The 13,349-nt window shown below is 55.1% G+C and overlaps 1 protein-coding gene across 1 annotated transcript; it reads right to left on the reverse strand.

Moving 5' to 3' along the window:
* Positions 1-917: 917 nt before the first annotated feature.
* Positions 918-3,870, reverse strand: LOC132478869 (forkhead box protein J1-like). Its single transcript, XM_060082320.1, has 2 exons — positions 3,373-3,870; positions 918-1,685 (listed from the first exon to the last, which is right to left on the reverse strand). The coding sequence occupies exons 1-2, from the start codon at positions 3,868-3,870 to the stop codon at positions 918-920; spliced, it is 1,266 nt and encodes a 421-aa protein (XP_059938303.1).
* Between the last annotated feature and the right edge of the window lie 9,479 nt (positions 3,871-13,349).

The following is a 13,349-nucleotide window of genomic DNA, read 5'->3' on the forward strand; positions in this document are numbered from 1 at the left end:
TGCCCGACGGGTTAGGAGAGTGGATGTGGGATGCAGCCCAGGGCGTTTATGGTGGAGCAAGACACTCCCCTGCAGGAGTGCAAGCAAGGGCACGGGGCCATCCCCCCATTCCTGGTCCCAGTGGTTCTAGCAAGCACTGCGTCCCTCCCAGTTAAGCCTCAGCTATAGCTACACTCACTACATTAGTCTGTCTGTGCCCTTTCCCTCTGCAGCTTGGCTGCCCCAGCCCCTAACCCCCAGATCCCCATCTCCCCGCTGCTCTCAGCCTCAAGTTGGGCTCAAAGATTAGGGACACATACCCTCTGCCCCACCTCTAGGGATGAAGCCAGAAGATCCCAGAGGCCTTAGAAAATCTCCTGGTTCCACCCGGCACCCCGGCCTCCTTTCTGTCTCCTCTCTCTTCCCCCCTCCGCCTAGCTCCTCCTCACAGACTGCCGGGAGAGGCCTCTTGGGTGTTAATTTGCAGTCACCTAATCAGCATGTGTTGTACCTGGGAACTTGCTCTGGATAGAGACCTGGGGAGGAGAGCAGGAGAGAGAGAAGCTTCAGAAGCTAAGGTGTTCGGGGCGGGCCCCGTACTGATGTTTCCAGCTTGGCCAGGGCCCCTCCAAGCCGCAGCTCTCATAGTGCAGGGCCCTTAACGTGTCTCTGGGGCAGGGCGGAAGTGGATCCATGAAACACTGTGTGTATGGGGGGCTGGGGAGCGGAGGCAGCAATTTTGGTCCTGGGCCCCAATTCTCAGCCTGCTGGACTAGAATCTGAGGATGGCCTGGGCTGGGGGCCGTGTGGCCTGGTGGGGTGACCTGGCCCAGCCCCTGCCTGGGCGGTAGGGTGTCCATGGGCCTGCACTGGCGGGGAGGGGGGCAGTCTGGGCCCAGACTTCGGTGCTGTCTGGAGGTGGGGCAGGGCCTGGCTTCTTACAAGAAGGCGCCCAGGCTGGCCCAGTCATGCAGGTCAGAGGCCAGTGTGGCATCCCCGGCCTCAAAGAGGGGCTCGGGGGGCAGGGAGCTACGGGTGCTCTCGTCCCAGGGGTGCTCCAGGAAGGATGTGGCCAGCAAGGTCTCATCGAAGTCCAGGCTGTCGGTAGCCTGCTCCACTGGAGGCCCCCAGGTAACAGGGCAGTCGATGTGGTGGCCATGGATGGTGAGGTCCACGTCCCCGTGGGAGGCAGGGCTCAGCGGCGGGATCAGCTCCGAGGTCTCCAGCGTGCCCAGCTCCCCGTCCAGCGTGCCAGCGTCCAAGATGGCCTCCCAGTCAAAGTTGCCCTTGAGGGGTTCCAGCTCACCCTGCTCCTCCGGGGTCAGCAGCAGGGGGCTGGAGGGCCGCGGGACCTTGGCCTCCTGCTTGGGCAGCGGCTGTTGACGCTTATGCCCCAGCCTGCCCTCGCCTTCACCCCAGCCCGCCTCCCCAGTGGCCTCCTCGAACTCCCGCAGCAGCTGCTGGGCCTCGGTGCTCACGGTCAGTGACCCGGCCCATGGGGCGGCGCTGGGCTCTGGCGCGGCCTGGCGGGCAAAGGCCGGGTGGATGTGGACTGGGGGCAGCCGCCGCTTCTTCAAGGCCCCACTCAGCAGCCGCTCGGCGTACTGGGGGTCGATGCGCCAGAAGCCCCCCTTGCCTGGCTCGTCCTTCTCCCGGGGCATCTTGATGAAGCCCTTCTTCAGGGACAGGTTGTGGCGGATGGAGTTCTGGACACAGGGAGATAGGAGAGAAGGAAGACAGCTGGGAGAGTGGGTGGGGTCAGTGATGGGGGGCTCCTAGCGCCACTGCCAGTCCCACCACCACCTTCTCTCCGATGGGGGCAGGGGAGACAGAGGCGCTGCTCCGAGCGGGAGGCTCTGGGACACCAGCCACGGGGCACCAGGAGCTGGGAGTGCTGTCGGGGGCTTTTGTTCCCTTTTGCCAGGATATCTGCCTGCTCAGTCATCCGAGCCCTGAGCCGCAGGGTGGCTCTCAGTGCCAGCCTGTCCTGCCCTCCCTCCCTTACCCGGCTGCTTGCGGCCTCTGCTCAAAGGCCTTGGCTCCCCCAGGTCCTGGACGGCCACCTCCCTCTGCCTGGGCCTGGCTGGCCTTCTCTGTTTGTGAAATGAGTGAGTGGGTGTGAGGGGGTGTGTGTGGCGGGGGGGATGAAGTGTGGGAGGATCTGATGACTTTCCTTGTTTCTAGAGCCGGCTGCTGGCCTGGGCCCTCACCCACCATGTCCCCCTCCTCCTACCCCAGGCTCTGAGGCCTCAGTTGATTATTACCCAGCCAAGAGCATAGCGCTCATTCCTGGGGCCTCTCAGGCTTGGGGTGGGGTGGGGGGTGGTGGAGGGTCTCTGCTTTCTCACCAAGGTTACAAATGGTACCTGCCCCAGGGTCAGGGCCCAAGCAAACGTGGAATAGCTGTGATCACAGGAACTCTGATCCTGTGACCTGTGCCACAGGGAAGGATCTGTGCATCCTCAGGGTCTCTGTCCCCAAGTAGCCCCTGATCCTGATGGTCGAAGAGGCTCAGGGCAGTGTGTGCCCAGCCTGAATCACCATCCTGCCTTGTTCACGCCTGGGTGCACAGTCCAAACCACGCTGGGGCACAGGGGTCTGGGGCCTGGTGGGTGGGGCCGGCAGGTGAGTAATGCCCCCTGGCAAGACTGGGAGGTTTACATGGTGGTCTGGGCCCCTTGGCTGCTCTGTGCCAGGTTCCGGAGACTTGGAACATGAAGCCAGTGTGGGAGGAAAGAGCCCCTGTGGAAAGCACGTGGCTGAGGTAATTGTCCCCCCAGGGAGGTTGATGAGAAGAGGGGGAGGAGTGTAGGCAGGAAACTAGGGAGGGCTTGGGGTGGGGGCTGGCACGGCAGCTTTCGGAAGGCCCCGGAGCCCTTCCACTGGGACACAGATGGCCTTCACACCCTGCAGCACGCCCCTCTCCCCTCCCAGAGCCCCTCCAGCCAACTGAAAGCAGGCGGGATGCAGAGCCTGGCAGGAACGATGCTCTGCCTCCAGTCAGGCCCTGACAAACTGACCTTGAGGAGGGTAGTGTCGAGGAATTCCAGGACTTGGGACAAAAATGTGTCCCTCAGTCCATCAACCTACCCTGGGGGGCTGTGTCCACGCATAGTTCAGCCCTGGTCTTTGGGCTGAGCCTGCCGGATGAGTGACAAGTTCTTTCCACTTGAACCTCTAGGTCGGCACCCCTACAGCCCTCTGAACATCCTCCCTCCTCGGTCTCTGAAGTCAAAGGGGCAGCAGTCCAAGCACTGGGCTCCCTTGAGGTCCTTCCTGGACGGCCTTCCTCTCTCGGGGCCCTGGCCGTACCGCGCCTACTTGGCCTGCGGATCTGGGATGTGAGTCCAGTCCGCGCGGGCATGGGGAGGGAGGGAGGGAGTGCCTCCCTACCTGCCAGGTGGGATCAGCGTGGCGGAAGTAACAGAAACTGTCCGTGATCCACTTGTAGATGGCCGACAGGGTGATCTTGGTGGCCTTGCTGGCCTGCATGGCCATGCAGATGAGCGTGGCATACGAGTAGGGCGGCTTCACGTGCGGGTTGGTGGCGTAGTCCACGTCGTCGGGAGGCGAGGCCTGCAGCCCCGAGGGGGCGCTCCGCGGCGTGCACAAGGACGTGGGCTTGCCGGGTGTGTGCGGCTGCCCCAGGCAGGCGGGGTCCGCCGCCAGGGGAGACCCCGGCTCGGCCGAGCCTGACAGCTCGTGGTAGCCGTGGGGGTCGGTGTCCGCCGAAGGCAGGGCGGGGACCTCGGCGTTGAGAAAGGAGAAGTCCTGCAGCCACTGCAGGCTGGTCAGGCTGTCATTCAGGGCGTTGGACTCCTCCAGGCCGCCTTCCGGTCCGGCCTCCTCCGCTGCCCCTGCTCCCGAGACGCGTAGCCAGCTCTCCGCCATATCTGCGGGGACTCTCCGAGGGGGCTGTCAACATCCACGAGCCGAGCCGAGGGTGGCCGCCGAGCTCTCCGGCCCGCTGACTCCCGCCGCTTCAGTTACGCAGCCTCCCGGAAGCGGGCTTCCATCCCGCGATCCGGGGGTAGCCTCCTCCAAACGGAGTGTGGTGCCTGCGGGGACCAGAGCGGGAACTGAGCCCTCTTTCCCCACCCACGAGGGGAGAGTGTGGGCGAGGGGGGAGGCTCTTACTAAAATCCTTCCTGCAGCTGGGGAGGATCTTTTACTGCCGAGGTCTGGGAAACAGAAGGTGTGCCCGGGGGTCCGACCCACAGGGGGTTCGCCTCGCTCTTTTCCTCTTGGATCTTTTAGAGGAGACTTAATTAGCCAAACGAGGGAAGAGTGTAGGGGCATGCGAGGCCACCCCTTTCTCCCTCAAAGCGGGGAATTAACCCCCCTCTCTCCGTCCACAACCAATGGAAATGGGGCGAGAGAGTCCAGGAGGGCAGTACGACGGGTCGGGGGGCGGGGGAGGTCGTCTGATCTTTGAAAAGGGATATTAGGATGGGGATCAAGGGGAAGGAAGGAAACAATACAGAGAGTTATAAGGGGGTGGGAAGTGAGTGTCCCCCAAACGCCTCTGATGTCAGTCCCCGGGCCCACCACTTCCGTCGGGGACGGATGGGAGAGCAGGCTGGTACTGACGCCCTCCCTTCCCACGGCCTGCAGCCCTCCCCGTCCCTTACCTGGCTCAGAGCGCAGCCCGGGCCAAAGGAAGGTTCTCAAAGAAATTCCTCCCACCGCCCACCCTCACCGCGGCTCTCTGCTCCCAGCTCGAGGGCCCAGCCAGCAATCCTCGTCGCCACTCACGCCCGACGGCGCCTCTCTGAAAGCCAGCGGCCGGGGACCGGCACTCAGTAGCCGCTCGCAAGGCGTCTCCTGCTGCCGTGGCGACGCCCCGCCCATATAAACAGCTTCCGCTTCTGCCATTGGCCAGGGCATCTCCAAAGAGACCGCGCGCTCTTAACCGCTCTCTCACGCGGTAACTCTCTTCCAGCTCCCTCCTGCCGCCCTCTCCCGCGCGCGACCCAGCCCCCTACCCGCCACCGCGTCCCGGCTCCGCGCATTCCCGCCCGAGGGCCCCGCGCAGGGCTCGGAGAGGCGCGCGGCTTGGCGCTCCCGCAGAGGCCCCGGGGCCCTCGGCGAGCAGTTCGCCGCGGGAACCGTCCTCCGCCCCACCCCCTTCCCATCTGGGCTGCTCAGAGGTGGCGATGGCTCCTGGGACGCAGCCCGTGGCGTGGGGGCCAGGGCTGGGTGCATGCTTGGGGCTTTCCTTTCCTCTCCTCTGGGCTGCGAGTGGCACTTGCTCACGTTTCTGCGGCCTGCCCCGGTCTCCCGACCGAGTGTCGTCTTGGTGCCCGCAAGCAGGTCTGACTCTCCGATGCCACCTGCCGCTCAGGTCCGCAGAAACCGCAGCCCCGGTCGCAGGCACCCCAAGGCGGCTAGGGTAATCCAGTGTTTCCCGGTAAGCGCTCCCTCCCCGCCCTGTCCTCAGCAAGATTCCCAGAAGCTGACATTCCAGAGGCTTCTTCGCAAGTGCTCTCCCTCCTTTCCAGAGAGCCGAGGAAACAGAGCCGCTGGGTGAAACCCAGGAAAGCCGTGGACTTGCCAAATTCTTTGACTGGGGTCATTTGCCCCATTAATTTCACCAGCCTTTAAGTGACGGACTAACGGTGGACTGTGGTCCTTCCTCCTCCCCTCCCCCAGCCTCCCTCCAGTCACCAGCTTTCCTGCTCTTCAATTACTGAGGAGCTGCAGTTGGAAGTTCTCTGGTTGAAGGGGGTGGGTGGAGGTGAGGGCTCCTTATCAGGCCTCTGCGCAGGAGCTGTGCCCGGGGGATGGTACACCAGCTCCCACCCAGAAACATGTCTTTCCCTCTACCCCTTGCCCTCTCTCACTCCTCCATGTCCAGCTTGTCTTGAGTCAAAGTTTTTTTTTTCTTCCCAAGTATTTATTGTTTTATTTTAATTTTTATTTAATTTTTATTTTTTTATTAGTTTCTGCTTTATAACAAAGTGAATCAGTCATACATATACCTCTGTTCCCACATCCCTTCCCTCATGCACCTCCCTCCCTCCCACCCTCCCCATCCCACCCCTCCAGGCGGTCACAAAGCACCGAGCTGATCTCCCTGTGCTCTGCGGCTGCTTCCCACTATCTATCTACCTTACGTTTGGTAGTGTATATATGTCCATGCCTCTCTTTCGCTTTGTCACAGCTTACCCTTCCCCCTCCCCATATCCTCAAGTCCATTCTCAAGTAGGTCTGTGACTTTATTCCTGTTTTACCCCTAGGTTCTTCATGACATTTTTTAAAAATTCCATATATATGTGTTAGCATACGGTATTTGTCTTTCTCTTTCTGACTTACTTCACTCTGTATGACAGACTCTAGGTCTATCCACCTCATTACAAAGAGCTCAGTTTCGTTTCTTTTTATGGCTGAGTAATATTCCATTGTATATATGTGCCACATCTTCTTTATCCATTCATCCGATGATGGACACTTAGGTTGTTTCCATCTCCGGGCTATTGTGAATAGAGCTGCAATGAACATTCTGGTACATGCCTCTTTTTGAATTATGGTTTTCTCAGGGTATATGCCTAGTGGTGGGATTGCTGGGTCATATGGTAGTTGGATTTTTAGTCTTTTAAGGAACCTCCATACTGTTCTCCATAGTGGCTGTACCAATTCACATTCCCACCAGCAGTGCAAGAGTGTTCCCTTTTCTCCACACCCTCTCCAGCATTTATTATTTCTAGATTTCTTGATGATGGCCATTCTGACTGGTGTGAGATGATATCTCATTGTAGTTTTGATTTGCATTTCTCTAATGATTAATGATGTTGAGCATTCTTTCATGTGTTTGTTGGCAGTCTGTATATCTTCTTTGGAGAAATGCCTATTTAAGTCTTCTGCCCAATTTTGGATTGGGTTGTTTGTTGTTTTGCTATTGAGCTGCATGAGCTGTTCTTAAATTTTGGAGATTAATCCTTTGTCAGTTGCTTCATTTGCAAATATTTTCTCCCATTCTGAGGGTTGTCTTTTGGTCTTGTTTATGGTTTCCTTTGCTGTGCAAGGGCTTTGAAGTTTCATTAGGTCCCTTTTGTTTATCTTTGTTTTTATTTCCATTTCTCTAGGAGGTGGGTCCAAAAGGATCTTGCTGTGATTTATGTCATAGAGTGTTCTGCCTATGTTTTCCTCTAAGACTTTGATAGTTTCTGGCCTTACATTGAGGTCTTTAATCCATTTTGAGCTTATTTTTGTGTATGGTGTTAGGGAATGATCTAATCTCATACTTTTACATGTCCCTGTCCAGTTTTCCCAGCACCACTTATTGAAGAGGCTGTCCTTTCTCCACTGTACATTCCTGCCTCCTTGATCAAAGATCAGTTGACCATATGTGCGTGGGTTTATCTCTGGGCTTTCTATCCTGTTCCATTGATCTATCTTTCTGGTTTTGTGCCAGTAAAACACTGTCTTGATTACTGTAGCTTTGTAGTGTAGTCTGAAGTCAGGGAGCCTGATTCCTCCAGCTCCGTTTTTCGTTCTCAAGATTGCTTTGGCTATTCGGAGTCTTTTGTTTTTCCAAACAAAGTTTGAAATGTTTTGTTCCAGTTCTGTGAAAAATGCCAGTGGAAGTTTGATAGGGATTGCATTGAACCTGTAGATTGCTTTGGGTAGTAGAGTCATTTTCACGATATCGATTCTTCCAATCCAGGAGCATGGTATATCTCTCCATCTATTTGTATCATCTTTAATTTCTTTCATCAGTGTCTTATAATTTTCTGCATACAGGTCTTTTGTCTCCTTAGGTAGGTTTATTCTTAGGTATTTTATTCTTTTTGTTGCAATGGTAAACGGGAGTGTTTTCTTGATTTCACTTTCAGATTCTTCATCATTAGTGTACGGGAATGCCAGAGATTTCTGTGCATTAATTTTGTATCCTGCTACTTTACCAAATACATTGATTAGCTCTAGTAGTTTTCTGGTAGCATCTTTAGGATTCTCTATGTCTAGTATCATGTCATCTGCAAACAGTGACAGCTTTACATCTTCTTTTCCAATTTGGATTCCTTTTATTTCCTTTTCTTCTCTGATTGCTGTGGGTGGGTGGAGGTGAGGGCTGCATATCAAGCCTCTGCGCAGGAGCTGTGCCCGGGGGATGGTACACCAGCCCCCACCCAGAAACATGTCTTTCCCTCTACCCCTTGCCCTCTCTCACTCCTCCATGTCCAGCTTGTCTTGAGTCAAAGTTTTTTTTTCTTCCCAAGTATTTATTGTTTTTATTTTTATTTTTATTTTTTTATTAGTTTCTGCTTTATAACAAAGTGAATCAGTCATACATATACATCTGTTCCCACACCCCTTCCCTCATGCATCTCCCTCCCTCCCACCCTCCCCATCCCACCCCTCCAGGCGGTCACAAAGCACCGAGCTGATCTCCCTGTGCTCTGCGGCTGCTTCCCACTATCTATCTACCTTACGTTTGGTAGTGTATATATGTCCATGCCTCTCTTTCGCCTTTTCACAGCTTACCCTTGGTTGAGAGTCCACCTGCCGATGCAGGGGACATGGGTTCGTGCCCCGGTCCGGGAAGATCCCGCATGCCACGGAGCGGCTTGGCCCATGAGCCGTGGCCGGTGAGCCGGTGCGTCCGGAGCCTGTGCTCTGCAACGGGAGAGGCCACAACAGTGAGAGGCCCACGTACCACAAAAAACAAAACAAAACAAAACAATACCATTTGTATTTCCACTAATAAACTCAAATTATCTTTGCTTTTTCCCATCACACGCCCCAGAGCCTTTTCACAGAATTGTCACTGGTCCCCTGGCCACTATCCTGCCGCCTGAGTGATACTCCATCAGATTCCTTGGAGGCCCGTCTACCTAGCACGGCCTCGTGATTCTAATCGGCTCACCACCTACAATGGTCAACTCAGAGTTCCTCCCTTTGTGAACCTTGCAGAACAATCTCAGAACATACCATCGCCCCCCCCCCCCCCCCCCGCCGCACCACATTGGTCTTGGGGCCAAAGAAGACCCAGAGGCTTCTTAGGGGAAGAGGTGCTGGAATGACACGGGTGCTTTCTCAGCATCACTCCCACAAGGGTGATGAGAGCAGCGAGGATGGGGACCTGAGCCATACTTGCCACCAGCTGGGGCTCCTGGCAGAGCACCTTTGGGCCTGGGGAGGGTGGACCATGGGATGCTCCCCGGGCTCCCTCCTTGTGGGCACTCCGTGAGGGGAGTGGCATCCGTGTGGGGAGGGAAACAGCGTGGAGAGGGAGACCGAGTGCCTGAGAAGCTGTCCTGACGGCCAAGCCAGCCTGAGGCACCTCAGTCATAGGATGGAACTTTGAACTTACAGCTGAGCGTGGTGAGGTCTGTTGATTCCACGGGAACTACCACAGTGGATGCTCCTGTCATTAACCTGACATTAACCCGACAGATGCTTCCAGAGAGTTCCCCAGCTCTTTATTACCAGTGTGACGCTAACAGCAGAACCCGAGAAACCTTTTACCAAGAGAGCAGATGCACTTTCCTTCTCCCGTAAGAGCCCTTGAGACCTCGGGGTGAGGCTACGATGCGACCCTCAACTCCCTCTCCCGGCAGCCGCCACTGTCATTCGGTTTCATGTCTGGCCTGAACGGTGAAGCCAGTTTAATCTGAGAATGGCTGGCTCCCGAGATCACTGTAAAGAAGCCCAGGCATTGTTTTCCTTCCAGGTCTCGCTCCCCTGCCGCCATCCCAGAGTGGAATAAACATCCACCAGCAGGTTGGCCCGAAGGAGTTAGGGAGAGGAGGAAGCACAAGGCCTGGGGTCAGTTTCCAACAGCATGGGTGGCTGAAACAATTCCCAGGAGCTCTCTCTGCCAAACTCGGGGGTTGGTGGGCGGCCACTGCGGGGAGGCAGGAGCCTAGATTCCTCTCTTGAAGCCCAGTGAGCGGCTGGCCGGCACCGCTGCCCCAGACTCAGGGCGGAGTGAGGGCAGAGATGGCATCTTCCCCAACTAGTGACCAAAACAAATCCTGCCTGTAACCTTTGCCACAGAAGCATCCCCGCTTTTGTGGAACAGGGATTAATCTAGTCTCACATATATTTTTTTTTCCTGGAAAATTTCAGCATATTAAATACAGGCTCTTGCCAGTTAGGAATGGAAGCCTCAGCGAGGGCCCCTCGGATGTGCGCGTGCCCAGCAAGCTTGGGGTTGGGTGTGGGTGAACATGAACTTTCACACGAAGTCTGGATAACCTAAATGAGTTTCAAAATAAACAAACTGGACAGACAGACGTACATTTGGCAAAAAGACATGAGAAACCAATGGACAGACAGAAGCCAGGTAAAGAGTGGGAAGGCAGGAAGTGACGTGTACCCTGGACCTCAGCCGCTCTGGCCCAGGCCTGGCTGGGTCAACGCTAAGTGGAAAGGCTGGCGAGCCCCTGGGAAGGCCGTGGGAGGTGTCTCTGGGGATTACGGCTTCCTCCCCCACAAGCCTGCATGGGGCCAGAGGGGTGAGGACCTGGGTCTTTTGCAAGCTGATGGAGAGTGGCAACCACAGGAGTTTGTGTCCCTCCAGCACCTGTAGCCACGTTGCCAAGGGAGTAAAGCACTGGACCCACGATGGGACGTGGCTGTCCTGAAGCTTAAACATGTCCAGGGCATGTTTAAGAGATTACAAACCATGCAACATGAAGGCAGTCTCTGCCGTGAACCCAGAAGGGGCAATTTCGCCCTAGTCCACCGGGCAAGACGTGGCTTTAGAGCCATGGTTGGTGAAGCCCTTGGTGAGCATGGAGCAGGGGGACATCAGTGCCCAGAGTGTGACTGACAGGTGGGCTCCTCCTGAGAACTCATCCCGGATTCAGTTTAGTGTCATGAGTAGGAATAAGGGGCACGTTGATGGCCCTGATTGAATTTACAGAGTTAGGGCTCCAGGGAGAAGAGTCACCCTCGACCCCTGATCGTTCCTTTGGGATCCAAATCTAGGGAGCACAAGGCAACTGGTGGTCGCCCAGGGCTCACTGGGTCACAGAGCTAGTCTATAAAATGCAGCCTTTGAAATTCCTCTCTGATCCTAACTAACCACTCTCCTCTGAGGGGCTACAGGTTCCCTTTTCAAGGACTCAGGCTCTCTTTCCAAGACCTTATCACAGACGCCGTGTCTGCCTTAAACTGCCTGTTGATGGAAACAAGACCAGGCCCCCTGCCATGGGATCTGCAAGATCATGATGGAGAGGACGCGGTCAGGTCAAATTGGAAGGCTTGGGAGGTATTTTTGTGCCTTTCTCCATGCCCAAATAGTTTCGCTTAGAGCAGAGTCGCTCGTTGCCCAAGGACTCTCCCGAGGCCGCCTCACTTCCTTTCAGCAACTGGCTCCCAGCACCTTAGCAAAGCCCATGCCTTCTTGCAGGAACTGCAGGGCAGGAGATGGGTGTCCCAGGGTGAGAGCAGGGGTGCGAGCAGGGGAGCGTCTCCCACCAAGTTCATGTTCAGCAGACTGCCACTCACCGGGTAAGCAGACCGCAGAGCACAGCTTATTGTCCAGTGCTTTCATGCTGGCGATGTCAAAGTCATTGTTATTGTCACACTCCATACCTAGAAATGCGAATGTCCTCTGGCCTGTAACGGAGTTAAGGCAGTTAGAGAGGACCTGGCTGTGTTTTTCTCTGCTTTGCTGTCCTTAAAATAAAAATCTTAAGGATGGAGACAAAAAACATCAAATCATATGTTAAAAAAATAAATAATTAAAATTAAAAACAAGAATTAAGTGGGTAGAGTGGACAATAAAGGAAACTGTGTGGGTACGTTTGTGTTCTCGCTCTGTTCTGCTCTGTTTCCTTAACTGGCCCCTTTCCAGCCTTCGTTCCTGGGAAATCAGACCCTGGGGAGGTCTGTGGGATTCGGACACGCAGACCCGGGCCCACAGTAGAGCTAAGCCAGGCTGGAAGAGCTAGGAGAGCCACGGGGGAAGTGACCCCGGACTCCGGCCTGTGTCTGTCGGTGCACGTGGGGTGTGTTTATGACCACAAGGCTCTGCGAAATGACTAATACATAAAATGGCAATTAAAGCTCTTTGGTCCCGTAATTTTGCACCTCAAATCAAAGAATCGCATTGTTCACAAAATTACGATTTATTTTCTTTGAGACTTAATTTGCTATTCTGAGGATGTTTTAAGGGGCTGACCAGAAACCTACAGTCGTGTAAGATGGGAAGGGGACAGTTTTAGATGTTATTTTTTCAAGCACCCCACTCGGTTTTTCTTCCTTGGTGAAAGGGAGAGGAAGAAACATACATCTACTGCGTACGGCATGTCAGGTGGAAACCACATATGGAATGTCAGGCGGAAACCACGTACTGCCCTGTGCCTTTTAGAAGCAAATATTCTACTGGGGACGGCAATCACAATGGAGATCTCGGAGCCTTGTGCCCTGAAGACATCAACCGAGGGGAGGTAGCGCCCAACCCCGGCTTGGTTGGCGTGTGCGTGCGGCAGAGGCACAGCCTGGGCGACCACCCCTCCTCCGGCACTACTTGGCCAGGAGAGAGTGGTCATGTGCGCATGCGCACCCCTGCACACCACACCGCCCCCCAAGCAACTGCCATGGCCAAAGCAGAGGTGACTAGTGTGACATCTGCATCCAGGCTGGGATCCAGGTTTGCTCTGGAGGTTGCCCTTCTGTGGAGGCACCTCAGAGGAGCAGAGGGAAGAGACACCGGTTCCTGGGACGCCTGGTCCTACACTCCCAGGTGGGACTCCCAGGTCACCTCCCCACCCCCACTTCCTTGCTCTATATGTAGGTTGTTCCTTCACTTCTCGGCTTACTAAAAACCAAATTCTTCCGACTGAAGATATGATTGACCTTATTTACAAAACAGAAATAGAGTCACAGGTGTAGAAAACAAACTTATGGTTATGGCGGGGGGCAAGGGAGGGGAGGGATAAATTGGGAGATTGGGATTGACATATACACACTACTATATATAAAATAGATACCTAATAAGGACCTGCTGTAGAGCACAGGGGACTCTACTCAGTACCCTGTAATGGCCTATATGGGCAAAGAATCTAAAAAAAGAGTGGATATATGTATATGTATAATTGATTCACGTTGCTGTACAGCAGAAACTAACACAACATTGTAAACCAACTCTTCCAATTAAAAAAAATATCTACTTGAGGCCTGAATGATGGTAAAGAGACTCGTGCCAATAGCCTACAAACACTAGTGTACGCTGAGCTGCTAACGTCTCTTCACCTCACCTTTGCTGTGCCGCCAGGGCTGTGATCCTTCTGCTACTGTAACATCAGCCGTTTTCTTCACTAAAGCAGGAAAACCTACTGCCTAACAGTCGGTTCCCCCAAGGGGAGGAAGCTGTTCTCCTGCTGCAGATGAACTTTGGGGCTGCTAGAGCAGTTCTG

This window comes from Mesoplodon densirostris, chromosome 18 (assembly GCF_025265405.1).
Source record: "Mesoplodon densirostris isolate mMesDen1 chromosome 18, mMesDen1 primary haplotype, whole genome shotgun sequence".
Taxonomy (NCBI): Eukaryota; Metazoa; Chordata; class Mammalia; order Artiodactyla; family Ziphiidae; genus Mesoplodon; species Mesoplodon densirostris.

Coding starts and splice junctions, on each gene's coding strand:
- LOC132478869 (XM_060082320.1), bottom strand. CDS start 3,870: ATGGCGGAGAGCTGGCTACGCGTCTCGGGAGCAGGGGCAGCGGAGGAG. Junction 1,686..3,372: donor ACGCTGATCCCACCTGGCAG/GTAGGGAGGCAC, acceptor CCCTGTGTCCAG/AACTCCATCCGCCACAACCT.